Here is a 26,955-nt window from a genome sequence, read left to right as displayed (position 1 = left end):
TTATATTTTCGTTCTGCTACTCGCCAATGTCGATGTTATTCCAAAACAAAAACAACTAAGTACTGTCTAAAACACGAAGGAAAATCTCATCCATGTCATCCATGGCAAAACTAAAAGACAGCAGATCGTGTTTCATTACTAGATGACGTGTATTTTATAAATGCGTGAAGCTCGTGCAAGGTGAAATTATGCTAATTTCAATCACCATCATCCTTCTTTTTAATTTTGAAAAAAACATCTCATACGTCTTTCTGTTTCTTCGAAACTTCAAAGTTAGTTTCCCCTCAGTTTTTTCTGTTTACCTTGTTTTATTTTAGAGAGAAAAACGCAGAAAAAACCTTACAACATACCTCAATAAATTTTGTTTACATGCGGTTGCCGGATTTGCAACGCATTGCGCGAATCGCCATAGCGCGTTGCACCCGAGAAGCAAAGTTTGAAGAAGTACAACGCCACTATATCAATATATATCAATCTAATTTTTTGTTATGTTGTATAAAATTTATCCTCCTTTAACATATGTAAAAATTGAGGTTAAGAAGTGTTAAGCTTTTGCAAACGAAACGGCGAAAGACGATTAGGTCGTATTTAGTGGAAGGAGGAGGTATTCAACACTTTCAAATTAAACTCAAATTTTGGCATTATACGACCAACAAGTTTGACTTATAGACGTACAGACACAAACATATGAAACTGTTTATTGATATTGTTATGAAACGAATTTATCTATTTAACATTGTAGCCTGAAATTACAGAAAGAAAATAGCATTTCCGGTTTGCAAAAAGGAAAATTTCGCCGGCCTTCAAGCGCACGGGGAAGCGCGGAAAGAGCGCTCGTGCCAGTCCTACTCCGCATCACACATTAAATGAAGAGCGGAGCGCTCGTTTAACCGCCCAACCTTTATCCGCCCTGGTGCGTGTTGACCGACAACTACCGTTCAAATCAATAAGGAGCGAGCTTTAGCAAAGACGACGGCGACGTCACCAAAAACGTCACTTTTAAAATGAATTCGCGTTTTTGCAAACTTTGTTGCGTTTTTTCCAATTTGCTAAAAGTGTAAAATGTAGGCGAATTTCCCTAGAGTTGATTTCTTGAGGACCGCACTCAAGATTAGATAGAGAAAGAAAACTTCGTCGTCGCTTGTTTATGTCCTCCATAAAAAGTGCTGATTAGTCAAGTTTTCATGTCATAGTCCTGCTGTGACGCCAAAGAAAAGTACAAAAAAGCGTGATGCAGGTGCAAAGTTGTTGTTTTGATTGAAAACCTATGGCTTTTTTGACCGGTCCTCGTTGCCCTCGCTGTCGTAATAACTAAAGCTCCCTTTCCCTCGGCTCCGCCTCGAGAAACATTGAGATTCTCGGGAAACAAAATTAACTGTTTCCCTCGGGACCAGTCATTAAGAGTTTATTGTTTACAAATGCACATGGGATCAACAGTTTATGCAACATTTGGGGCGTAAACATAGCGTTCTATGGCGGGGATTCGGAAGTGGAGAATAGGCTTAAATGAGATAGATAGGCAATAACATTTTTACTGAGACGTACAGTATATATTATTACGTACATTTTAAACAGATTACAAATTACTGTATCTTAATTTAATATTATACATTATATAGATTTAAAAGTATTTGTATTGTAAAAGACTTTGGAAAAAAAAGAATAAAAATGCGTTAAACCAACTGATCTGAATTATCAGCAAAATCAAGAGCGTTTTTATAGATTTTTGTTGTATTGTCAGCATTCAATTCAGAGATGTTCTGAAATTGTGTTTCTTATGTTAAGTCAGAACCTAAGAAACTGGAAGAGGAATAGGTTTTGTAGGGCCAAAGTTTTTTCTTCCTAGCTAGCATACAGACCTTGCTTTTCAGTAAATGATACTTGCGAGGCACCGAGAGTTTCGTTCCAAATACAGTCCACTTTACTCTGCGAGCAGAGGCCCTTCGATCTTCCTAGGTAAGTCCCGACTTATCTAGGAAGAGCGAAGGGCCTCTGCTTGCAGGGTAAGTCCACTTAAAATTTAATGATAAATCTTCTTTTCAGGGATGGCGCGGGAGCAGATAGAGGGTTGGTGTCGAAACCTGTATCACACCGTACGGAAAAGAATATCGGCAAAGGCACGCCAAGTTATGAACGTGTTAAACCGGACCCAAACTCAAAGATAGCAAAACCCTTACTAGATGCAAGCCAAAAGTAATATAAGTTTGTACTAATAATGGGAAATAAAACATATAACAAATAAATAAAACCTTAATCATAACTGAACTATAACAAAATTCTCAAATCTGATTGGCTATCAACTTTCCTGATTTCATGCCTACTAAGTAATTGGACAGCGCACGTTTTCGCAAGCGCACTTATTAAATGGCTCAGCTTTTTTCACTACTTGTAAAAAAGCTCTCAGAATTTCTTGTGTCTCAAGTTTAAAAAAAGACTAAATTATCACAAATTTTGATAAAGTTATGATCAATTGGTGACAAAACTTCTTGTCGTCCAATTCGGTCTGTAATCATGGCTCGTGATTAAATAAATCGGACTCCCGCTACGCGGTCGTCCGATTTTGTTAATCATTCGTATGATTACAGACCGAATTGGACTCCACTCAGTCTTTATATTACCATCACTGAAATAAGTCAACGCAATTGTTTTCTGTCCAGTCTCCGTGAATCTTCAGGGCGACTTAGCATTCGCCGACAGACAACAACAGTACGGTGATCTTATTTGCAATTTCTTAAGTAAGCTTAAATATTTGTTCTAAGTTTTATTTTACTTACAAACTCATATTACGCTTGGTTTAACTGCGCCAGCTCGTTATGAAATACCACAATATTGCAATTCAAGATAAAAATTAGCAAAATACCGCGTGAAACAATTGTCCAAAACATCACTGCAATTACATACTTTCTGTTTATCCTGATGCCTTTGAACGGAATTTTCTTTTCTTTTAATAATATTTAAACTTATCCCAATAACGTCAATTGTCTTATGACTTAGCAGTGCCAACGGATAAATCAATACGCAAACAAAACACCTGGCTGAATACGGCTTAATGCTGTGAACAGCTTTGCATTGTCTTCTTCAGAATCGGCTCTGGTGTTTTGTGGTTAACAATAAATGTATTGTATAGAAATTGAAAGCCATCTGTTTGCACAGGAGATTTCAACTATAGCCTTCAAACAAACAATAACTTCCACAAGAAGCTGCATCACGAAATTTCTGTTCTTGAAAATGTAGTGACCGATCAGGACTTGTCAAACGCAATGTCGTGGATCAAGACCACTTATATAAAGTATCCAGAATTTAAACAACGGAGCCGAACTTTGCCCAAAGAACAGGTTGACGCTATGGTTGCAAGATTAAACACAACTAAAGCGTTAGATGACTACGGAAATGCTACGAAACATAACGAGAAAAAACTAAGTCGAGAGGAGATTAATGAAATGTTGGAAAGGTTAGCGGATGCCTCCAAAAATAAGGAGAAAACACCGGAAAGACAGCGAACTGGAGCAGGACGAGAAATGGGTGTTGTGAATACTTACGCATGGATCAACGGAAAATTGCTAAGAAGTCGAGTTACCAGACCAGATGGAAATTGGTATTAGTATACCTTCGATTGCCTTGCGTGTGTCTCAAGAAATTCTCAAATTCACAAAGATTTCTTGATCAGATGTTTGAACTAACGGCCTAACCATTGCAAGAGAGTATGCGTGGCCTTATTGTGATAGCCTTCTTCTACGATAATTCAGAAAAAATCAAAGATGCAGACTGATACCCAGCCATGACTGCACAGTGCCTAGAGAACAAGCGGCATGGTCACGGCTTCACTCTGCAGCCAGCAGTTTAGGTCGTTCAAGGCATTTGAATCATAAACCGGCGTTAAGTGTGTAAATTACCAGTCAGTCAGCTCCATTGCACTGATTACAACACTTTGAAATGGAACTGTGATCGGGAGATGAATAGCCTTTCTGGTGAAGCTATAAAACCTTTCCTCTGAACAAAGCATGCAAGGAAGAACGTAGCCATTGAACGCGACTATGGTTAAACTGGTAACTCTGTTCAAAAACTGCGCGAGGTTGCCTTTAGCAATTAAAAAACGAATGTTTTAATTTTCGTAGAAGCGTAGTATAGCCACTGAATTGTTTCGTTGTACGCTGGCGTGTTCCCGCGGTTGTTTTCAAAGACTGGTTTGAACTGTGAAGTCTATTTATCTATATGTTCGTTTCTGAGCCTGTCGATTCTTTTGGTCCATAGAGTTACTCTACTGTTAATTAGAGGCACTTTTAAGGATACAAAATGCTTAAAACAATTTCTCGAAATTTACTCAGCTTGTTCATGACGTCGTTTAATAACTCCATGCCTATAATGAGACAAAACTTTGTTTGTTGTGCCATTATCTGCGAAGTGGTTTGCGTTTTTGCATAGACGCCTAACAGACTCAAGTTATTATTCTTTGATTGGCTTTAATTTAATTGTTCAGTTCAATTTAAATGAAAATGAGATGGAAAAATCTGTCCACATAGCACTCAACTTGATAACATAATCCCTCAAAGCTAAAAAAATAAAGCGGAGAACTGCAACTCAGTAATCTCAGACAGGTGACTACAAGCGCATCATACTGGTGAACAATCCGGCTTGTTATTCATAACTCAAGAAGGTGAGAAATAAAAACAAAAGAACATATGTCTATTTAGACTGCATTATTGAGACAAAGGCCTCTTTCAGCAACTTACCCTCAATTGAGTTGAGGTCTTAGTAATGAGGGAGGCTTCGTGAGTCGAGTTCTAATTAACGGTACACCAAGAGAGAACCTTTTCCTCAGAGAGTTTGAAGCTGACCTGAGATGTATTTGATTTTAAAAACCTGTCTAACACTCAAAGAGATTCTTGTCAAGTTTAAAATTTTTGTGCATCTGTAAGTGGCGCACAAGTAAAACCAAGCTTTCATTCTGCATCGGTGTAGTTGTCCCATTTACTCTGCTCAATTGTAGGACTCGACTTGAACTTGCTCTAATTTGACAAAAGGTAAAAGCAAAGTTGATGACAAAGATGCTGCTGCTGCTACTGATGATGATGATATGTCCTTGTCCCTTCCACAATCTTCACTGTCCTTGCAGTTACGAACGCACATTTGAGCTCGCACTGCGCATGCACGAGTTACCTGTGCCGTACAGCGACCGGGTTAGCATTAGGTAACATCGGCTGAAGTCAAATTGTTTCTTTCAGTAAAATTACATGAAGAACAACTTAAGTCCAACTTTACTGTGTAATATAAAAGTGAAATAGAAAACCTCCACTGTGATGCTTTGAACCTCGGGTCACTTGCTTTATAGCCAACATCCATATCCACTACACCATCGAGGACTACCTACCAAATCCAGTAATTTTTAAAATAGAGCGGTTTTCACTTGACTGTCGTAAAACCAAAACCAAAGTAAATACACTAGCCAACCAAAGGGCGTAGTAAAACCAAAACCAAAACCAAAACCAATCCCTTTCGACAGTCAAGTGAAAACCGCTCTATACATGTTCTTATATATGCCGTACCCCATTACAATATTTGAAAGCTAACCGTTTTCAGTTCAGTGCTTAACCCTAATCACTGCAGATCAGTGCTTAACTCTCTACTGTGTTCTTTCCGTAACTGGCGCTCTTAGCTGTAGTCTTGGTTTCTTCAGCTACTCTACCCTCATTCTACATTCCAGTCTCGTTCCATTATGAAAACAAGAATCGCCGAAAGGCGATTTTTAACTGGGCTGCAAAGGGGCTATGTTTTCTGAAGGGAGGGGGCGGCTATACACACTCAGGCTACCATAAAACCTTGTCGGCAACCATTGCATGCGACAGAATCTCATGTGAGACTGAAACATTAACTCATCCCCTGTTCAGAACATTGTACCCTTTTGAAAGACTTTCGTAACCAAAAAAAAGGAGTACCATTTTTAAGTGGGGGCTGTATAATAACTTTTAAATTCCACCATTATGAATAAAAACAAACAAGTTAGCCATTAATTCTAAGCAGGAAACAATTTGCATTATTTCCACGTACCCCTCCCCCAATCCCTCTGTGCCCCAAAATATAGCGTGGCAGTATAACGTGACTAATTTGACGTAACCGGAAATTCCAAAAATTGTTGTCGTTCTACGAGCATAAAATGCGACAGACTGAGCTGATTTACACTAGACAGAAATATTGTATTGTATGAAAACCAGAAGTATACTAAAACAGACAGTTAACTGCCCATAGATCCCGCCTGATCCAGGGGCCTCACTGACTGCACGGAGACTTTACTGCGCTTTTAACAAACATGCGAACTCTAAAGTTCAAAAGCCACCTTCACAATTGTGTTTATCGCTGCCGTCAATCATAATTACGATCACAAGCAACGAACCTTGAAACAGAGAAACACACAAAACGGATCGAAAAGCACGACCTTTTGAACCTGTAAAGTAAAGTTTTGTTTCCTAAGAGGTCCGTTAAGAGGGCGTCGATAAAACCCGGAACATGGAACATTCCGGAACATCCCGGAACATCCCGGAACGTGAAAAAATTAAAATAATTTTCAAGGAAAAAAAATATAATAAAACAATAATAATAAAACGATTTTTGTAAAAAAATTAACAAACGTAAAATAACAACAAAAAAAAAAACAAACCAAAAATTATGAAATAATCTAGAAAAAGAAACTGGTATCCTCTGTGAGTATGAGAAAACAATATTTTGTCGCAACAAATTAAAATTTTTTGGGCGAGTGAGGGTTCATGCAAATGACAGTAATGAGTGAAGGCTTGCTTCTAAATTCAAAATATATTAAAATGGGTCGCGAGGAGGGGGGTTTCAAGCTTTCCTCACACAACCACCTCTTGTAATTGTTTGCCATGAGTTAATCATTTGGCGGTTATCCATTTACGACTCTGCGATGGTCTGAATTAATGTCGGTGCAGCAGGTGTAGTATTTCATGTCAAGCCAAGTCGGTGAGTAGCTCATTTCAAGCCAACATATAGTCTCCTTATATATAACCGACATTTGCTTACTTGAGGTGTTTTGCTTCACTTGAGGTTGACATGAATTACTTATAGACTAGGCGGCTCTGTGAACTTAAGAAGAGCATACGGGCTCCTGTCTTTGGATTTTAGTGGACAATACTCACATTCGTAGTAGTTTCTATACTGTTTACAGTCAGCATGATATTTCAGACGTCTCCTCGAGTCGCAAGAGGAGTTTGCGGGGAGACGGCTAAAATTCAGGCTAACTGATAACAGTTAGAAACTACCGTTGCGCTACCACTACCACTGCAACTATTCACGGGGAATGTGAATCTTTAATTTAATTATCCAAGTCCAAAGCGACGAGCCCCTAAGCTCTTCTTACGGTCGCAAAGCCATAAATGGATAATCGTGAACGGCATAGCAAACATTTACAAGAGGTGGCTGTGTGAGGAAAGCTTGAAAACCCCCTTCTCGCACTACCCATTTTAATATATTTTGAATTTAGAAGCAAGCCTTCACTCATTACTGTAATTTGAATGGACCCTCACCCGCCCAAAAAATTCTTCGCGACAAATTATTGTTTTCTCATACTCGGAGATGATACCAGTTTCTTTTTCTTTGTTTGTTTGTTTGTTTCTTTATTTTTCGTTTTTATGTTATGTTATATTATTTATTTTGTTATTATAAATCTTTACAAAAATTGTTTTCTATCTATTGTTCTTTTTATTACTTATTATTATTATTATTTAATTAATTAATTATTTTTTCATAAAAAAAAATATATATTTTAATGTTTTCGTGTTCCGGGATGTTCCATGTTCCAGGTTTTATCGACGCCCGTTTGTCTCACCCAAGACTAACTTTGCTTCATGGAAGATAACTATGCTCCTTTATAACTCGTCCGAAGTTTTTGTGCCAGCTAAACAATATGGAAACACTATTCACAGTGACTCCTTGGATATTAAAAAGACTGAACGTGACGCACTATTATGCCTTTGTTTACTTCTGATCACATCTTCAAGCGAAGTCTCTCTTTTCAAGCGATTCATCTCAATGTACAATAATTGACCCTTATATTAGTGAAAACCCTATGGTTCATTTATATTAATGCTGTTTTTGCCCCTCACATTGACTGTGTTCGTTCGTATTCAAAACACCTTTACGAAAATAAAGGTCGTCATGTGTGTTATGTTTCAAGATAAATGGATTATACGCTTTTTTAAGTTTCCATTTTGCGGTGACTTCAGTTTACATCTCCATAAAATGGTAAAAGAAATATCAAGAAACATCACGAGAGCTGAAAACTTTCAAAGGCATGTTTCTGAAACTCGCTAATGCTGACATCAATATAGCGTGCTTGCTGAATGGGCGAAAACACATAATTGTGATCACAAGATCATGTACAAATTTAATGATAAAAGCTTAGCAAGATACAGATACAAACAAAAGCAAACGCCCTGAAACCTCGACGTGGGCTACACTCGTATGCTCTACTCAGTCACCAAACCTTGTCAGTAATAGCTCCTATTTTCCTCAAGTCGCTCTCTGTGAAGCTCCCGGATGGGATGTTCCGGTGAAGCTTTACTGCGCTTTTCACAAACATGCGAATTCTGAAGTTCAAAATCCAACTGACGATTGCGTTTTTCGCTGCCGTCAATCATCTTAACAGACCTCTTAGGAAACAAAACTTTGCTTTAATGGGTTCAAAAGGTCAAGGTTTGTGATTTGTGATTGGTGGATTTTGATCCGTTTTATGTGTTTCTGTGTTTCCAGGTTCGTTGCTTGTGATCGTAATTATGATTGACGGCAGCGAAAAACGCAATTGTGAAGGCGGCTTTTGAACTTTAGAGTTCGCATGTTTGTGAAAAGCGCAGTAAACTTGTGTGCGAAATTCTCAGAGTCCCTATTTTTGTCCGTGTCTTCTTTATCCTCAGTATCCGAAATTTAGACCTCCAAAGTGGCGTGTGTTGCATTAAATAGAAGGAAATATTTAAAGGAAAAGCCAGTCTTCTAACATGGCAAAATTGTCACGTCCCACGCGAATGGACGTGCGTAACATCAGGATTCATCTGCCATTCCTAGGCAACTGAGTTGTTCGCTTCACTGACTACGAAGGCTTACAATCAAGTCTTCAGCCATAGTGTCGTCAACTGGTGAAGTACTTTGCTCATAAATTGTGCTTCTTAATTGCTCATGTACTACATCGATCGATAATTCTCTCTTTGAGTTCACGAAGCGGTCACGGCGTTCCAAACCTGACGCTCACAGTCATCTTTTAGTGTAAACCTACTGTGAACGGCGTGTCGGTTTGAATGCAACGCGAGCATTTCTCTGAGTTTCCCAGCGCCAACATCATCTAACTGACTTAAACTCGAACAATAAAAAAATTATAGAGTGACTCCCATGATCGAATCGCTTCGAACAACGCAAATAGCCTTCTTCAGGTTCGCAACGCCTTGTGGGTTTTTCAGGGGGAAAGGAGACGAGGTACAAAAAGTATCCGTGTAAGGCTCCGTGCAAGAGAAACTCATATGAAACCATTAGTGAGAACATCGTTTCTCCGTACCAGACCCTCGTGTCTTCCCTCCCCCGGGAGGCCGTTTTTTGCCGCAGACGACCGAAAGCCCATTTTATGACTGGGCCGCACAGGCAGCCCAGTAATAATGCGTTGTGTAAAATTCATAAGGTGTCCAACCCAGCGACCGAGAGGGACCTTGGCACAACAGTTCTCACCGGACGAACTTGCTTTTGAGCTTTGGTCCTTACAAATTTGTCAAGGAGACGTATAGGACCGTATAGAGCATCCTGAAAACCTGGTCCACGAATCAGCTTAAAGACTGTTGTACGGTCGTACTGTGTTGCCACTTATATACAGTAGCTACAGTGGGAGTATTGTTCAGTTCATGCCAAAGACACTATGACTTCGCAGCCGTGGGGAACTATAACCAAACCTCCTTTTGAACTGGGATATCAAAAATTAGACAGCGAGGAAATCGAAAACGTGGTCGAACGTTTAACCAGACCAAAAACAACTCCAGCACAACAGAAGAAGCGTCCGCGTCCAGCGATCGAAAAGCGAGCGTTGTCAAGGGACGAAATCGACGCAATGGTTGCCCGGTTAGCAAATAAAGAAACAAATTTGGACAAGACACCGGACAGGCGGAGAATTCATCAATACAAGAGGGAATGGGGAGTTGTTCTTAATTCCTACGCCTGGAATGGTTGCAATCACCAAGCTATACTTTGCGGAGAAGAAAGTCCGTGACCTATGTCACTTTAATATAATTCAGACATCTCAAGTGTCTTTTACTGTCTGTCACGCATCAATGTAAACGCAATCTTTTAGCTTATAAACAGTCATCGTTTGTGTTAAGCGTTTCCGGGCGATTTCTCAGCAAAGAACATTTTTCGCACCGTAAAAACCGAAAATCCCGTTCTTCGTTGTTCCTCGCTCTTTCTTTGCTCCGAAACCACAAGGAAACGAATTGCTACGAGGGCTAGATGAGCACTTGCGAGACATTAGTTCAACATAATTTTCCAAGTAACCGAATGGGCCATTGAACTTGACAGCGGTTATGATCACTAGTTTCCCATTGTTTCGCGACGCGTATAAAGCTAATAAAATGCTTTGCATACTGATTAGACTGAGCTCTGGATGAGAGATAGCTCTGCTTTCGTTTTCTTAATTTAAAACAGCTCATTCATGCGGCCTCTGTGATTTTAACAAGAGTTTTACTCTGTTGTTGGTTATCTACGTGTTTGTCGCAAATTTTAATCTCCTCTCCTTTTCCTACCCTCTTAATAGAAGGCTTGATGATAAACTAAATTTACATTTGTATACAAAGACGGGAAGGTACTATGACTAGAAAAAACTGGGCATAAGTACGACTTAAGATGTGGATTTTCAAGTATTTTGATAAATCACACCCAGGCATCAAGAACAATTAAGGGCTGTTATCGAAAAAAGAGTTTATATTTGTAGTGCACTGACACTGTTATGTCATATACCGTTGACTTACTTTTAGAGTGGAAACTTAAAAAGTCGCTTTCAATTACAGAACAGCTGCAGCCGCTAATGGTATTAATTGGGTGAAAAAAATTCCGTGTTGGCTGGATTCATTTGCGGAGAACTGAAATTTTAATTACTCGGTCAAAGTCAAACACTGTCAAGAAGAATAGACAAATAGTTTTGCCTGTCTGGAGTGCTTTGTTATGGAAATTGAAGTAAATCGCATGCGGATTTGACACAACTCATTAGCAAACACTGCTGTTTTCTTGTGCTTTGGTTTCGAACGAGCAAGACTTTAAATTAACGGGAAAAACTGTGAAACAAAATGGCTAAAAAATCATGGGGAACTATTACTCATCCGAAAGAAAGGAATCCGAATTGTCTAATGGGGTACCAGAAAATGACAGGAGATGAGGTCCATCGAATGGTTAACAGGCTGTATGAACCTGACTGGGTGAATCGCACTGAACGAAAACAGCCAGAACCAAACAGACGATCCAAAGTGGAAGTCACAGATATGGGAAGTGAGGAGATTGAAAAGATGGTGGACAGGCTAACAAGGAATGCAGAGAAAAAAGTCACGGATAGTGATCGGACTGGATCTATGCGAGAACAGGGCGTTGTGAACACGTACGCTTGGAAAGGATGGAACTAATAACTAGAATGCGTGGCTCCTGAGAGCAGGGAGCGATTTTCTTATTGCTTCTTTTGTGGTTCAATACATGCGCTACGCAGGCAAGGAACTGCCTAAAAAAAAGCACTTTATTTGAGTGTCAATGTATTTAGCACGAAAGTACTAATTGGGGACACTATTTATACGTCTCCTGACGTCTCCTACTGGAGGCGGGACCGCCATTTTACGTGGTCATCCGAGCCATGTGAAGGTTTAGCGATTTGCAGGGCATGCGCAAAGGCAGTGCCTTCATTTCTCAGTTATTTTAAGACCCTGAGTATTGGTCCGGCCCCAGGAATGGAATCGGCGACCTCACGATCTGTAGTCAGGCGCTCTACTGACTGAGCTAATCCTGCGCGGTCGAACGGTCGCTTGTCCAAGGCAATTCTGTAGTGTGTTTTTGAGTGCACATTGAAGAGATATTTGACTGAAACTGATCTTCACGAGCTTTAACCCATATACTGATGTGTGTAAGTTAGCTAAAGCAGATATCTTTCAACTGTTCAAGAGCCAGAAATGTCAATCAATCAATCCATCAATCAATCATCAGATGTTATTTAGATTTAAGGAGTGAATACCATTGAGCAGTTGAGTAGTTTCTTCTGTGATGTAATTTTCAAAACACTTGAAAGAGATGTTGCCAATTAGACAAATAAAACTTAATTTCTTGGGCGAAGCTTAATGTGGTCAAAAGCCGGTTTTCTCTTTTTCCCTTTAAACATAGATCAGTACTTGTATGTAGCAAACGTCATGCACCAAACGAACCGCCCTTGAACACTCGAAAGGTGCATGCCTACCATGCCACCATGGTCAAACTTCTGAGGCGTTTTTTTGGGGAATTTCTTAACTTTTTTCTTATTTTTCTCAAAATTATTAGCTTCTTTCCGCGTAAAAATGATGACATTGATTGACAACTGGCAGTACGATCATTGGCTTCAATTTTAACACTTATATAAAACTTTTTTTATTAAACTTTCCAAAAACTTATATGTAAATCATCCCTGTGTTGTTAATACAAACTTTGAGTACTGAAAGCAATAACCTTAGCTTGGAGGTACTTGGTAGCTAATTAGCTAACTTTTGCAAATTTTTCTCGTGTGACGGCGGGGAAGCCTACATACGCCTATAAAGAACGCATACCGTAAAATTCCGAAAATAAACCCCTCCATGTTTAAGCCCCTCCAAATATAAGCCCCCCAAACCGGTAACGCAAAAAACGCTCCGTTAAATCGCCCCTCCAAATATAAGCCCCCCGAGGGCTTGTACTTGGAAAATTGCCATCAAATACAATGAATAACAAAGCAAAAACGGTAAATTTACTTCCAACTATACGGTTAGCCCAATCGATTTTGAAACACAAATTTCCCTCCGTAGATAAGCCCCTCCGAATATGAGCCCCTCCAAAAATAAGCCCCTCAAAAAGGGCCTTTGAAAAATATAAGCCCCGGGGCTTATTTTCGGAATTTTACGGTAATTTGAACTTAACGTCGCTGTTTATAGTCAACAAAAAACTCCCCGCGCTCAGTACTCCTCTTTCTCCCAAACGTCCAAACTCACCTGTGTTTTCCGTAAGTACACCCCCGGACCTAAACTAGGCTTTATGATCCAATATATATCACTCGAATCATGCTGCGTCAACGGAACCGGTAAATCCCATCTGGATATAAGCCATCGGTACCTTTAGTCTGTTATTACTTGCCACTACATGTACTGGCTTGTGTATTCGTTCTACAGGCTGTCGCTGAAAGCAGGCACTTGATATTCATAGAAAAAGTAGTAAGTTTTCGATTGCTGCGCTAGAACAAAGCGTAGCGTCCTTTTACGCATGCACATACACCCGTGCGTTCATGTACAGCTGAAATATGGAAAAATTATATACGTTTTACTTCCTAAAAAAGCCCTTTTTCATCATTAAATCGGGATGACTGATACATTTTTTCACTATATTGGTGTATTTGTGTTAGTATCGCTTTTAATATTCCATAATTCTGATGACGTCAGACATTGTACCTTACCGACAACACTAGGAGTGGGTAAAATAAACAACTGAATACTGCATTTTCCTGCGTATTGATTTGCTGAAAATGTCCTCCGGGCCCCTCTAGGTTGGGCCGCCTTCGGCGCTACAACTATTCTTTCATGATCAGTGCATGCGTACACCTTCAAAATCTCGCGCTACGTCCCTGCATAAGTTTAAATGATACAGCCAGGCTGTGTAATGCAAGAGCCCAATACAACACCAAGAGAGGGTATTAACAGTAGTAACCGCCCAGCAGGTTTTTGTTTCAGTAACAGTATTCCAACAGAAAGCGTTTTTTTATTAACTATTATTTCAATTTAGCCTATAATAAAGATAATAACGCTTCAATTTACGCCAGTTGCCTTGACAACACTTACAAGTTTATCAACATACCGTAACATGAAAGGCTCTCACCTGCGTCTCAATTAAAAATAAATAAGACCTAATTATTTCCCTGCTTTTTACTGGATTTCGAATACAGATGGCATAGGGTATTAAATAACATCAATACTGTAATCGCGCCTCAGTCACCAGCTTCAACAATGGCTTACGCTCGCGACTACTGCGTACCCTCTCAAGATTCAATTCAATCCCAGGTTCATTCTCAGATTGAAAACCTGAATAGAAGACTCGAAGAAACCAGCGATTTACTCCGGTGTTCCGCTCCGAGAAGTAGGGCAAATGATCGTCAACAGCGAGACAGGCTGGCACTCAGACTAAAGAACATCGAGGAACTGAGGGAACTTCCAACAGTTCATAAACGCGATGATCGTGATAACTCTAACAGTTCGTGGACGAGCAAGGAGCGTGACGAACGTCCAAAAAGGGAAAGCCTCCACATTTTTTTCCAGTGGAGGAAGCAACTAATAATTTTCTACGACGCCCTTGGGGACGCTATTGAGGAACTATTACAGTTTGATGGCAGGAAAGCGCGTCGTGCAGTCGAAGAATTGTTAGAGCTTAAGGATGATATAGCGTCAAGTCTCGTGCGCACTGCTAAATGGACTCAAGAGGACCTGGACAGTCTAGTGTGCACCAACACTGTTCGAGAGCAACGAAGTTTTCAGTCATCCAAGAAGAAACTCAGGTCGATTGCACATGAAGCAGAAAGCGTCAGGCAACTTTCGCACACTTTGTCCACTCAAATGAAGGGTCAGCTAGAAGGGCTGAAGAGTGATTGCGTCGCCTTGGCAAAAGACCTGGTCGCTATGAACCGAATCCTGGAAGGGCGAAAACAGGCTTTGGTTGAATGAGGAGCTTTGGAAACCGGTCGTTTCGATACGAACTCACGCAGTGAAACTGCACAACATTTTCGATCACTTCAAGTATAGTTTACACGTGAGCAAGAAAACATTCCTTGTCCTTTAGGCCAAGAACGTGAAAAACACCTAGACTGAATCAACTTCTATCGAAACAACTTTGTATCGGAACGACCGGAAACTGGAGCGTAATTCCTTAATACGGACCTTGCTGGAAGGACAAAGTTTGACACTAATCCCACTGCCCCATATTCCACTGCGAAGAAGCTTGGAAGAGTTTAGGGCTTTTTAACTATTTACTTGCTTAAATGCCTGCCTAATCGTGATGACAATTTCTTCCACCAACAATAGGCCAGTGTCGAAATATTACAAATTCATAACGCAACTGGTTCCGAGGCGGAGGGGAAGAAAGCAAAATAAATGAATCATTCATCCCTCAATCTCAACGCGATTTCTTTTGTTGTATACCCTTCAGCCTCGAAGCTAAGTGGCAATTGTAATAATTCGAAACTGGCAGTAATGATTTAATTCGGTTGCAAACTTCTGAGTTTTTGCCTTATCACTTGTAATTTGGTTTGCTCCGATCACCCCCAGCGTGGCGTGAAACCTACTGTTTGCGCTAACTATAGAAAACCTGTTTACAGGCAACACCAAGCCAATCTCAAAAACCTACAATGAAATTCAGCACGGATCAGCATGCCACCCACCCCTCGATGTGTTACATCTTGCGATTACATTCATTTTAAGACCAGTTGTAACAAGCTGCGGTTTCATAATGGATTTGATTGGACTCGCTTTCCCTCTAAACGATAAATAATGAACCTACAAAGAAGCAAAATTTGACCACTTTTCAAATGTACCAACCCTTTATTTTAAAAGGAAGAAGTTGGGTAGAACTTCAATGTTTAATCCTTTAATAATATTATACTACAAGTGTCTCTGAAACAATTTTCTTATAATAAATAATGCATTGAAGTGTCTGTCCTTTTACAGTTGAAAGAAATATAATACTTAATTGTCTTTTTTAAAATGGCCAATGACGTCTTAGGATTTCGTACAAACTTATTAACCGATTTTCAATTTATGAAGCCTAAAACTTCAAGCGAAACAAGCATGAAGCTTTTTCAAAAATCTCATGCTTTGTCCTCCAGCTCTCATAATATACATGGACTATGCCACCAAAGACCAAACATATATCCTCATTCTGTCGTTCTTTCCAGTTACCCTTGAACAAAATATCTATATACGTAAAACTATTAAATTCGAGGGTTACCAAAGTCTTCAAGCACCATATTATTTACCTAGCAACAACACGGTTTCGTGAACAAGTTTGTTCCCAGGAAAATGTAGACCTTTTTAGAAGAGAAAGATTCAAAAGCCCACATCAACAGGGGTGTGTTGGGCTTCTTATTATAGTTCAAGGAGGAAGGGTTATTGCAGCCTCATCCAAGTAAAATGAGTGCAGATTGAAGACCAGAAAACATAAGAGAAACATATCCATCACCAGGGGTCGAAAAAACAGTTTACATTGTTATGACCACACTCCAATCAGAATAGAACCTTCCAAGAATTAATCCACAACCAATACACAACATGTACTGTACACTAAAAACATCTCAGAAAACCAACCCTGGAGAATGCAAGGTTGGCCTTGAAATGGTTATCCAAGAGTTATGCCATCAACAGTCGGTTGTGGACCATGGTGCAAAGGTAGCGGTAAATTAAGGTGTGGTCACTCCACATATTTCCTGTCAAACTCAATCCTCAAACACCCTGAAAACGTAGACAGAGTACTAGACAGTGGATAAATCTTTATCAAGTGGATAGTGGAATTTTCTCTCAAAATAATACTCATCAACTGGACATCCACTGGATTGCTCTATCCAACTTTTGAACCATTTAGAGTCAGTCGATTACAGACAATGTTAGACCAAGAGATAAATTATGGAACCAAAAAGACAGGCAGTGAAAGAACCTATTATTTTTTGCCATTACAAATTTTAACACTATTTGCTGGACCTCATAAAAAGGACATATATAGAAGTTATTGTACTTGACATGTCAAGCTAAAATGTGCAAGACCTGTTCTCCCCACAAGATTCATTGGTGAGTTATAATTTATTTTCAAGCCGCTTCTTATCTGATAAGAAAGAGAAGCAGATCTTGTGAGAGAAAACCACCATACTGTAAACTGCTGCTTAAAAGCTGTGGGCAGCCTTATACATTGACCTGGGGGGTTTTATAACAAAAATAGACAAGAGCTTAGAAATAAGCTATAGGAGTGCTGATCAAGATATACTTTGCATTTACTAGTTTTTCATGGAAGCTTCAAAACAATGTGATTAACCAAATTCTTCTCTCTCAGAACAAGAAAAGCTAGGAGGAGGCTCAATGGAGGTGGGCTTTTTGGATGCATCATTTGGTTAACAGGTTGTTGGGGCCTATCACTGGGGGAAGGGGGAGACAGTTTATAAGCAGCACTTTACATTATTTCAGCATTGAAATACTGTAATCCCAGAGTTTGAACCACGCCTTTTACTAGAAGGGTCTGTAACATAGAAGTTTCTATAACAAGACTAGACTATGCCACCCTTACAAAACCTACCAATACTGAGTTCACACCAAGACCAGAAACTCTCGGTAGTCTTTTCAATGAAATTTAACCACAAGACTACAAATCACCAATGGGGATACTCAGTTTGCTTTCACTGTTTTTAAAAACAACATCAGTGAATGCCTCTAACATAAGCTCAAATTATTCTTAAAGACCTGAATATGAAAACCAGTCTTTTATGCACCATGTTTAGCTGTTACTTTCAAAACAATTGTCATGAGAATAAAGAAAGTGCAAATATGCTAATAAAGAATGTGTTATAGCGCTAAAACATGTAGAGCTGATGTGAACTCAATATTAGCTAAGTAAGAGAAAGGGTGTAACCAAAGACTGTTAGCAGAAACAACATGCTACATTTACTTAAATAATAATAACATACTATCATAATATCATTATGCTTTCACCACAACATACTTATTATTAAATTCTACTAGAGCCATAACCAAGAGTTGGTGTAGGCAAAGAGGGAATCATGTCCAACAAATATTGTCTATCAGAGTCTGATACATAGCTATGATGATGTTGAGGGTTGCGGGAGCTGGAGTGATGATGCTGGCTCAAGTAAGGATGCCATCTTACATCAGCCTGCTGTCGTGCAGCAGCCTCCAACTCCTGATGCTGCTGTTGAAGGTGCTGCTGCTGAAGTTGAAACAACAGTGAGTTGGCATGAGGTTGGTGGTGATGATACAGAGGGGGCTGAACAGCTTGGTGGTGGTGATGAATCATGGGTTGGTGGTGTGTGATGTGATGACGTGGTGGTGCTGGGGCAAGGGCTGGCTGAGGGGATGTCTTTTGACCTTGGTGGTGGGGTTTTGGAGCAATTGCTGGGCTGTCATTAATCTTTTGTTCTATCTCTTGTTCTTGTTTAAGAGCTTTAAGGAAAGCTGCCTTTAAACGAGCAGTGTGTTCCGCTTTGAGTTCCTTCTTCACATGAACAGTGCTACATTTTTCACATACAGTAACTAATCCAGGGCCACTGTCCTGCTTATTTGTCCATGATGGTGAGAAGTCAGTACCACAGCGTGAACAAACTTTGGGGTTTATCTTCTGTTCTTGCAGGGGAGCATTTAACTTTTTGGCATCTCTGTCTGCCATGACACTCACAACAGCCTCAAGCCCAACCAGCACCATAAAGTCTGGGCTACCAAGACTTGGGATGAATGACCACTCAGGAGGTGGTGGTTTTGGTGGTGGAATCTGAAGCAGGGTTCTCTCAAGCTGCTTGCGTAATGCCATCTTGGCAGCAGCTTGCTTTCCACCAGCAGTTTGATGAGTGCTGCTTGGCAAGTGGTGCTGAAACGAGACATATCCGCTACTGGCTGGCAGACTGGTAATATTATTAGCTCTAACAGGAGTGGGCCGCACTGGGGCAGGTTGATTTGAAATTGAGTAGACAGGGCTGCCACGACCTCCACTGTGTGGCGGGTACAATGGTGTTGGCTGAATTAAATTAGCCATACATGTAACAACATTTTGAAGATCAGCAATCGCAGAGGAGCCAGGTTTAGGCTGAGCTGACTGTTGGTGCATAGCCTGTTGATGTACAGCAAACTCCTTTAGAGTCTGAGCTGCAGAACCAACAAACTTGGTTGAAGTTGTGTTTGATGCTGGTGTTTGAGAAGCAGCACCACCTCCCTTTGGTAACAGCCTTGGTTGGCCTGGTACATCCCTTGGGGGATGAAAGGTAGAGGATGCCAGAACTGTTGATGCCTTTAATGGTGGGGGAGGAGGGAGACTTTGTCCTTTCTTTTGAGGTAAATGCATAGGTGACTTCATGGGATGACTGGTCAGCAAAGCAGCTGATGGTGTTGGAGTTTTATCTACAACATTCTCTTTTTGTAGTTTGGAGTTACTTTTGATGTCATTTTGAGCAGCATGTAACTTTTTTAACAATAACAGCTTAGCTTCCTCATGCCTCAGTTCATTTCTAAGATGAGCAATCAGCTTTTCTTTAGCCTGTAGGTCATCATCATTTTCGTCGGACAGAGGTGATTCTGGCCTTGACCCACCACTGTTATCACCATTAACAAAAGCAATCTCAGCCTTTGCGTCACCATTTAATTTTCTTTTACTATCAAGAGAGGTCAATTTTGGAACTTTTAAAAAGTCAACAATACTCTCCTTTGGTCTGTGAGTTATCACAGGTTTCTTATCAACTCCATTTGCATTAGCAGACTGTACAGTTGAACCATTATTACTTGTTGATTCTTTCTTTTGTAATTCTTTAACTGAACTTAACCCCAACTGTGCCAGAAGGTCTTCTTGCGAGATGCACTCATCTGAGTCTGAATCTTTGCTGTCTACTTGTGAGTTTACAGAAGTACTCTTCTGTTTACAGCAGACCTGTTCATTGGACTCCTCCTTTGATGGCAGATCACTTTTCTTATCAGAATTTTCAATTCCTGTACTGGGGACCTCCATCTCCTCAGACTCTTTTTTAACAACTGCATCAGCCCCTTCCTTTTTCTGCTCTTTGTCGGAATCATCATCAGAAGAGGAAGAGGATATCACAACCACTGAGTCACTCTCTTTTGGCCTATTAAAATGTTACACAACATAATGATTAGAATGTATTCACACAAAATTTGCACCAATTAAATATTTCTAGGGTTCAGACACTTTTTCAAGCTGAAAAGGATTTTTCTGATCCTTTCCAGGACCCTGCTTTAAAAATTCCAGGAATTTTTTTAGAGAGTTTACTCAGAAACCCTAATAAAGGAGAACTTGAAAATATGCACAGAACAAGGACATACAAGGTGCACTTTTTTGATGCAATAAGTCAATGAGTCAACTGGACTCATACATCTGCATTTATTTTGGACTGTTTATCACAGTGCATGGAAGATGTTTTTGTACTTGCCAGTAACCATTTACAAGTCAGTGTTTCTGATGATACTCAATGGTGTAATTTCACACAATTTTGGTCTCAATTGCCCACCGGTGGCATAATCAACAATAAACCTCGAAACTGATTAAAAAATTTCATAATCTGGACAAACGCAAGTGTTCTGTATCACGAGCCGAAAGGGAGTGATTTACAAGCTTTTTGAGTGTTCTCCCAACATCCCAAGTGGGTTATCACGCCAGTAAACCCATAGCAAGTGTGGTCTATCGCTTTTATAAAATAACTTTAAGTTTTCAATGAGTTTACCCGCACAATAAACCATAGGTTTTTAACCAATTAGAATGCGTGTACTATCTTAGTTATTTTATAAAACATAATACACTGTCGGCCTTATTGGGCCACACTATGTTGCTTCCTAGAAATTCTTCATGAATTCTTGGTACTTTATGCACTCTATAAGAGAGCCTGGCACATGCCAAGCATCAAAGCTGACTATGGAATGGTTGTTTCTTTTGTCCTAAACTTGAATTAGTATGGCTCAAGTGTTACGCGTCCAGGCTAAAAATCGATGGAAAAAATAAAAAACAACAAAACAACAAAAAAATAAGAACAAAAAACAGTTTACAGCACGGTCCAAAAAAAAATGAAGCTAGTAAGTAAGATGTTTATTATATGGCTTCCTGTTTACGGGGAACACAAACAAGTGCGGGACAAATGATTTGACAGTCATTTGACAGGCGTCAGCGAATGGAAGTTTTATTGGCTCATGGAGACAATAGCACATTACAACGGCTTTCCATTGAAAGTAAAATCAAAATGCAAATGCACCATGTTGAAAAAGTTTATTCGGTCAAAAACTAAGAGCATTGTAACTATTCTCTTGCCTTTGTGACACTGGATGTCTTTTGAAAACTGGAAATTGTGTCTGAATCAAAGTTGGTTCCATCTTTCTTTCATTGGTCTTTGAAAAAAAACAAAAAAAACACTGCAAATGGCAACTTGTCAAGATGATCAGGTGCAGGTATGTTTGTTATCATATAATTTGTTGAAGGATTTGCTTTCTCTTAGGCAAAATGTCTCAAATCTCTGCCAGTCATTTTTCGTCTTCTTAACCGTGTACTGAGATAAAATTTTCAAGTACCTTGATGGAATCCTCTTCTTCAATAAGATTACGATTCAGTTTCTTCATTTGCTTTGTTCACAAAATAGCACACGTTAAAGAAGTCAACAATAAAGTCCTCAAGGTTGACAGACTTCTTATAACTTTCTCTAAACCTTTTTCACAATAAAGAGATTTACAGCTGCAAAATGGGCATTTGCTTTTGAAATTTTGGTCCATAAAACAAGTTAAGGACAGAAAATTGACCAACTGCATGGCGAAAACCAACATCCACATAATAACCACAATTAAGCTTTACTTTATTGGAGGCCCAAGCCAGGGAAAACAGACTAATATTCTTGATTGACTATTTAAATAGATTCACTGGGGAGAAAAGAAAGTGCATACTGATTGGAAGAGGGTTTTCTGCTTGATAAAAGTATAATATAGTTCAGGTTTAACACTTGCTTTGAAGATGAGCTGTGTTAATATCAATGATAATGTTGGTATAGGGTGCACAATTGCTTGCTTCGGGCAAAATACAAAATACTGAAACTGAACCAAGTTTCTACAAAACAATGACACATTATCTTGATACAGTTGAACCTCCATTAGGCCGCCACCCTCGGGTAATGGTGACTGGCTCAGAGTGTTCATTAGGCAACAGAGATTGGAGAAATCTCCATTTACTACACAGAATTCTCCGGCTAACGTGTGATAGCCTATGACTATTTTATATTCAGACATGGAGAATCTTTCACAATATTCTCCACTAAAGTTACCCCTTTCTCCTGCTACTAGAATTCTTTGTGAAAACCCTGCTGGCTGTTCAATAGAGGTTTAAAAAAATTAGCATTAATCTTTACCAGAAACATCACTCTATTTCAAAACAAATAAGCAATGGGAGCAGTATTACTGGTCCACAATCAGTTGTCACATTCTATGGCTGACTATTTTCCTTCATCATAATTTTAGAATAAGGCTAATGTAAGGGTGACCCCTTAATAGAGGTGACAAGAACAGGGGACCTCTGGTTGGGATGGCAGAATAATTAATATTTCGGAACTCGATTACTGGTTAAAGGGTGGCGGCTTAATGGAGTTTCAACTGTATCACAAAATGATGTTTTCTTGTTTGTCACCTCAGCTTTCTACAAACTCAGAATTTTGTCTATTTCTCGTCTTTTTGAAGTAAAAGGTAAGGAAAAAACAGAAATGAGTCACAAGACTGTCAGCTCTAGTACAGCTTCACTCAATCACTGATTTTCTTTCAAATCCAAATACCATAAGTTGTCTGTTACTTTCATGGGCAATTAAGATCAGTGCCATTTATGTACTTACAGATAGTTTTTCTCACACTTCCCTACGAGTTGATATGCCATTTCTTTCTCTTTTAACTCAATATGCGAGTCAAAAGACTTACGACATCTGGCAACCTGGCCTATGTTTCACTTACTAAAAATCTGTGCTTCCACTATTTATTCTCTTGAATAAATATCAAGGAGAGAGAGAAACTTGCCTTGCTGATTAATTTTCTTAAAATTATTGTTGTCAATTTAGTGAGCATAAAGATTAAATGTTGTAAGTCATTATTTGACCCAGTCGCCAGTGCTTTTCGGTAGCATGCCACTGTTAAGGGGAAGACGATCAATGAGTCAGTTATAATCTGATTTACATGTTTGACATTTTGGTTCGTCTCAAGCACAATGCAGTCGAGACAAACATTAAGCTTTAGTAATCTCCACAAGTTGTCATGCAGAATTAAAGTAATTGACTCGAGTTAAAAGATTATTTACCCACATTCTCTTCAAGCATTTCTAAGTTCCATCTTACTTTAACAGCAAGGATGATATTTTTGAAGAAATGGTGATTGATTTAAAATTCAGGCCATAACCTTTTGAACTAACAAAGAACCTTGGACCAAGATAAGTTCTATCGTTAATACAGTAAAACATCTAGTTTTCCAAATTAACTTGTCACAAAAGGTACTTCAAGACTTTCCCCTTATTTCAATTTCGAATTGTGGCTGTTTTCTAAAAATATCGGAAGCATATCGATCAAGTGTAATCAATAAATTTCGAGACTGTCAACGATGCTCTGTCTCCTCAAAGAGGCGTAAAAATCACAAAACAGTTCCAACAAAAAAAGCCGATGCTTTAAGGAAAACAGTTTCGAGATCCAACTTAAAGATGACATGCACAAAATGAGAAGTTCTTTCTGTAAAAATAATACACGATCAAAAAGATCATGGCGTGTTAAAAATAAATCCAACCAACTGGTACAACACGTGTCACAAAGAGAATAAATTTGTTGGTTCACATTATTTCTCTTGAACCGTTTTCAACCCAGTGACATTAAGGCAAAGACAAAATACTATATTAATTTATTCTAACTCCACTTACTTGGCCTCTTTCTTCGTTTCGGCGGTTTGCTCGTCTGAAGTCGTATCCCCAGACGATTTACCCAGCTTAATCTCTTCACCAACATCCTGTTTTATCTCCTCGTCGAGTTCAGCTTTGTTTGGCGATAACTTTAGCCGTTTCGAACCTTTGGTGACAACTTCCGACTCCATTCCTGTAAAGTAAAACAAAATTCGCATTAAAATCTGTTATAAACATTCTCGGATTCGACAGAACGTTATTTGGAATTTTGAATCATAACAAAGACAATGATCTTCCATAAATTTGCCGGCAAAATGTTGAAGCAGCGGCTTTTCTACGCGTGACAAGCTTTCAATTCATGTATTTAAAGCCTGGTAGATAGCTAGAGTATCTATTTACCGAAATATCACCAAATAGCGACAAGAAATGCAATAACCGCGAGGAGAACACCATTGTCCGACGGAATTCCTTTTCAGCGCAGTATATTTTGGCGCCAATGACAACATGGCTGACACGAGTAACGGAAGGCAACTTGCCATTGATTCGAAAGCTGGTTGAAACAAACTCTGTTAGGCTCTGCTGTCAAGAAATAAACTTAGACCATAACTACCTTTGTATTCTGCGAGATACTTCAAAGATGAATCTTCACATTCAAAGGTTCAATTCCAGCTCAGAGGATAAACGTGACCGGCTCGAGGACGAGGCTGCTACAGAATATAATTTGTGCAGCGAATGGTGAAACGTTGTTATTTAGTCTGCTTCCAACAAAGTTAGCCGACGATACGGCTTTTTAAAATTTATCTTTCTAGGTTCTTTCAACGGATATGAGCGCTTTCTTGGCGACAGGCGATGCTTAGTTATCGACGACTTTCAGGAAGCAACATTAACCGAAGTTTTCTTTCATTCGGCGGCCATGTGGTGTTTGCAACAACGAACACGACACAATAATGGCGGTGTGAAGTGTGGTCGTGTAAAAGTTGTCGATTGTAACCCCGTGTCCTGACGAACTACACTGCTAGGTGAACTGTGAATTCTCCAGGGAGTATGTACTTTGAGGTCAATCCAAACTTCTTCGTTAATTTCCTCTTTGTGAGCAAAAAAGTATTTGGGATTTCAACCAAGAGATAGGGGCGGGAACATGAAATCAAACGCCACAACCTTCTGATAGATGGACGTGTGCACAAAAATCGTCTCCCACACCCGCTGTGTTGAAAACGACTACCTGTCAATCAAATGCTAAATGGACCAATCATAATCTGGAAAAAGCTTTCACATCTCCCCGTTGCCTGGGCAACAAAAGCTGTACTGTAAAGAAGTGACGTAACCACTGTGACATCCGGGAAAGTGGTCAAACCGGTTTGACAAGTTTGTGTGCAGGTGTTATTGGCAGCACTCATGACGTTTACTAATCCACTTGTGATAACACCCAATGATTGGTTGGGTGACAGTGAGTAATTGTCGGCAGGCAGTAAAAAGCTTAATAAACAAAAAGTAATCTTTTCTCCCTCTGGAATAAACAAAAAAGTTGTACTGTTACCACTTGAGCAAAATTGAAGGAAATAGAGTAACTTGTCCAAAACCAATGGCTTACCTACCAAATGGTACCTAAGTTGATTTTTGATCGTGACAGAAAAAAAGGAACTACTGTAGCAACATGCCTGGTAGGGTGATTCCCCTCTGAGCACATTTTCAATGCGAAACCTTCATGGCATAACCAACACACCACACATTCTCCAATACTTGTTAGGTGCACTTATGCTCAGAGGGTCGGCACTTTGAACGGATGGTAAAGACCTTAGAGGACTGCTGTTTTACCGGACTGTAAAAAGTCACTTAACAAGATTGAAAAAGATTGAAATAATCCGTTTGCGAATCTTCCGGGTTCCTATTGGATAGTGGTTGCACCGTTAAATGCATCCCGTTTTTTTCAGGTGGAATTCGACAAATTAATTTATGTCAATTCATTACACATAAAACAGAGGATTGTGTTGTGTCAATGGGATATTGAACACTTGATTGATTAGCGGCTCGTGATTGGCTATTTAACCACCAACAAAACAATGCTTGTTCGTATACTATTATTGTTGTTTGCGGCTTGTAAATGATATAGCCTTTCACATTGAAAATGTCAATCTAAAACTAGATATTCTAAAACCAATGCAATATTACCATGTAATAAAATGCTGAGCATTATAGTTTTGGGGGTTTAATACGCTAACATTTTTATTGTTAATATTTTGCTCCTTGTAATTGTTTCCAATATCATTTGTTGTTAGAAAATATGAACTTATGGGTTTGAGAAAAGGCCTAAACGAATACTTTTTACGCATTTCGCCACACTTTAATCAAGAACTACATCAGTACAAATATAATTTGACAGGCAAGACAAAGGAAATATGAAAGAAAGGTTTCGTTTTCGCAACAAAGGAGGAAATTTACACACAATAAGCTTTAAGTTACACGTGAAATGCTCTCTTTAGAATTTAACTTCAGATTTAGGCTTAGAAGAAATGTGCGTTAATAATGTTTTGAAAATGATCTTAAGATGAAAAAGGTATCCTTTTTTCGTTAACAATAAAAATAAATGACGATAAACTACAGCACCCTCAAGGTACTGAGAAATAGTCCCCAGACATGATATATATTTTTCACTCAGTTGAGAGAGATTTTATCAAAAAAGGCATCTGTCTTTCTTCAGCTTCCAAAAGGTCACCAATCATAGAAGAGTGATCCTATTGATGATAAGTGCTTTGGTTACTACACCTTACAAGTTCATGTTAAAAGTGGCTATTTTAAAATGAAAACAAAAAGAGCAGAGAAACATATTTCTCTTTTACAAAAACTGTATCTCATAACTTAGTGATACCTGGATTATAAAATAGTAAAAACCTGGTACCCTGATGGACCTAAAGTCTATACCAGAACAAATTGTGATCACCCAACTGGAATAAAGGGTGCCAACCATTTGATAGTAATCAAAAGAAGTGTGATTTTCTGCAGCACGAGAACTGAGAAATTGGTAAATGGTAAGAAACATTCCATTAACTGGAATAAAAGGACTACATAAAA

At 39.2% G+C, this 26,955-nt stretch overlaps 2 protein-coding genes across 2 annotated transcripts; one reads left to right on the top strand and one right to left on the bottom strand.

Moving 5' to 3' along the window:
• Window positions 1-14,172: 14,172 nt before the first annotated feature.
• LOC140939105 (uncharacterized) lies at window positions 14,173-15,710 on the top strand. The gene has a single exon (XM_073388665.1). The coding sequence runs from the start codon at window positions 14,232-14,234 to the stop codon at window positions 14,940-14,942; it is 711 nt and encodes a 236-aa protein (XP_073244766.1). The 5' UTR covers window positions 14,173-14,231; the 3' UTR covers window positions 14,943-15,710.
• An 85-nt stretch (window positions 15,711-15,795) lies between these two features.
• Window positions 15,796-25,055, bottom strand: LOC140936278 (uncharacterized). The gene is made up of 3 exons (XM_073385721.1): window positions 24,497-25,055; window positions 23,908-24,079; window positions 15,796-20,098 (listed from the first exon to the last, which is right to left on the bottom strand). Exons 2-3 carry the CDS (start codon window positions 24,075-24,077, stop codon window positions 17,983-17,985), a joined length of 2,286 nt encoding a protein of 761 aa, XP_073241822.1. The 5' UTR covers window positions 24,078-24,079; window positions 24,497-25,055; the 3' UTR covers window positions 15,796-17,982.
• Between the last annotated feature and the right edge of the window lie 1,900 nt (window positions 25,056-26,955).

The sequence above is a fragment of the Porites lutea genome, chromosome 5 (assembly GCF_958299795.1).
Source record: "Porites lutea chromosome 5, jaPorLute2.1, whole genome shotgun sequence".
NCBI lineage: Eukaryota > Metazoa > Cnidaria > Anthozoa > Scleractinia > Poritidae > Porites > Porites lutea.
Note: the sequence above shows the minus strand (reverse complement) of the source record. Positions and strands in the feature narration are given on the sequence as shown.

What these genes read in the sequence shown, in the direction of transcription:
- LOC140939105 (XM_073388665.1), top strand. Translation starts at nt 14,232, where the DNA reads ATGGCTTACGCTCGCGACTACTGCGTACCCTCTCAAGATTCAATTCAA.
- LOC140936278 (XM_073385721.1), bottom strand. Translation starts at nt 24,077, where the DNA reads ATGGAGTCGGAAGTTGTCACCAAAGGTTCGAAACGGCTAAAGTTATCG. An exon ending in GAAACGAAGAAAGAGGCCAA is followed by an intron (nt 20,099 to 23,907) that starts GTAAGTGGAGTT and finishes ACATTTTAATAG; the next exon opens with GCCAAAAGAGAGTGACTCAG.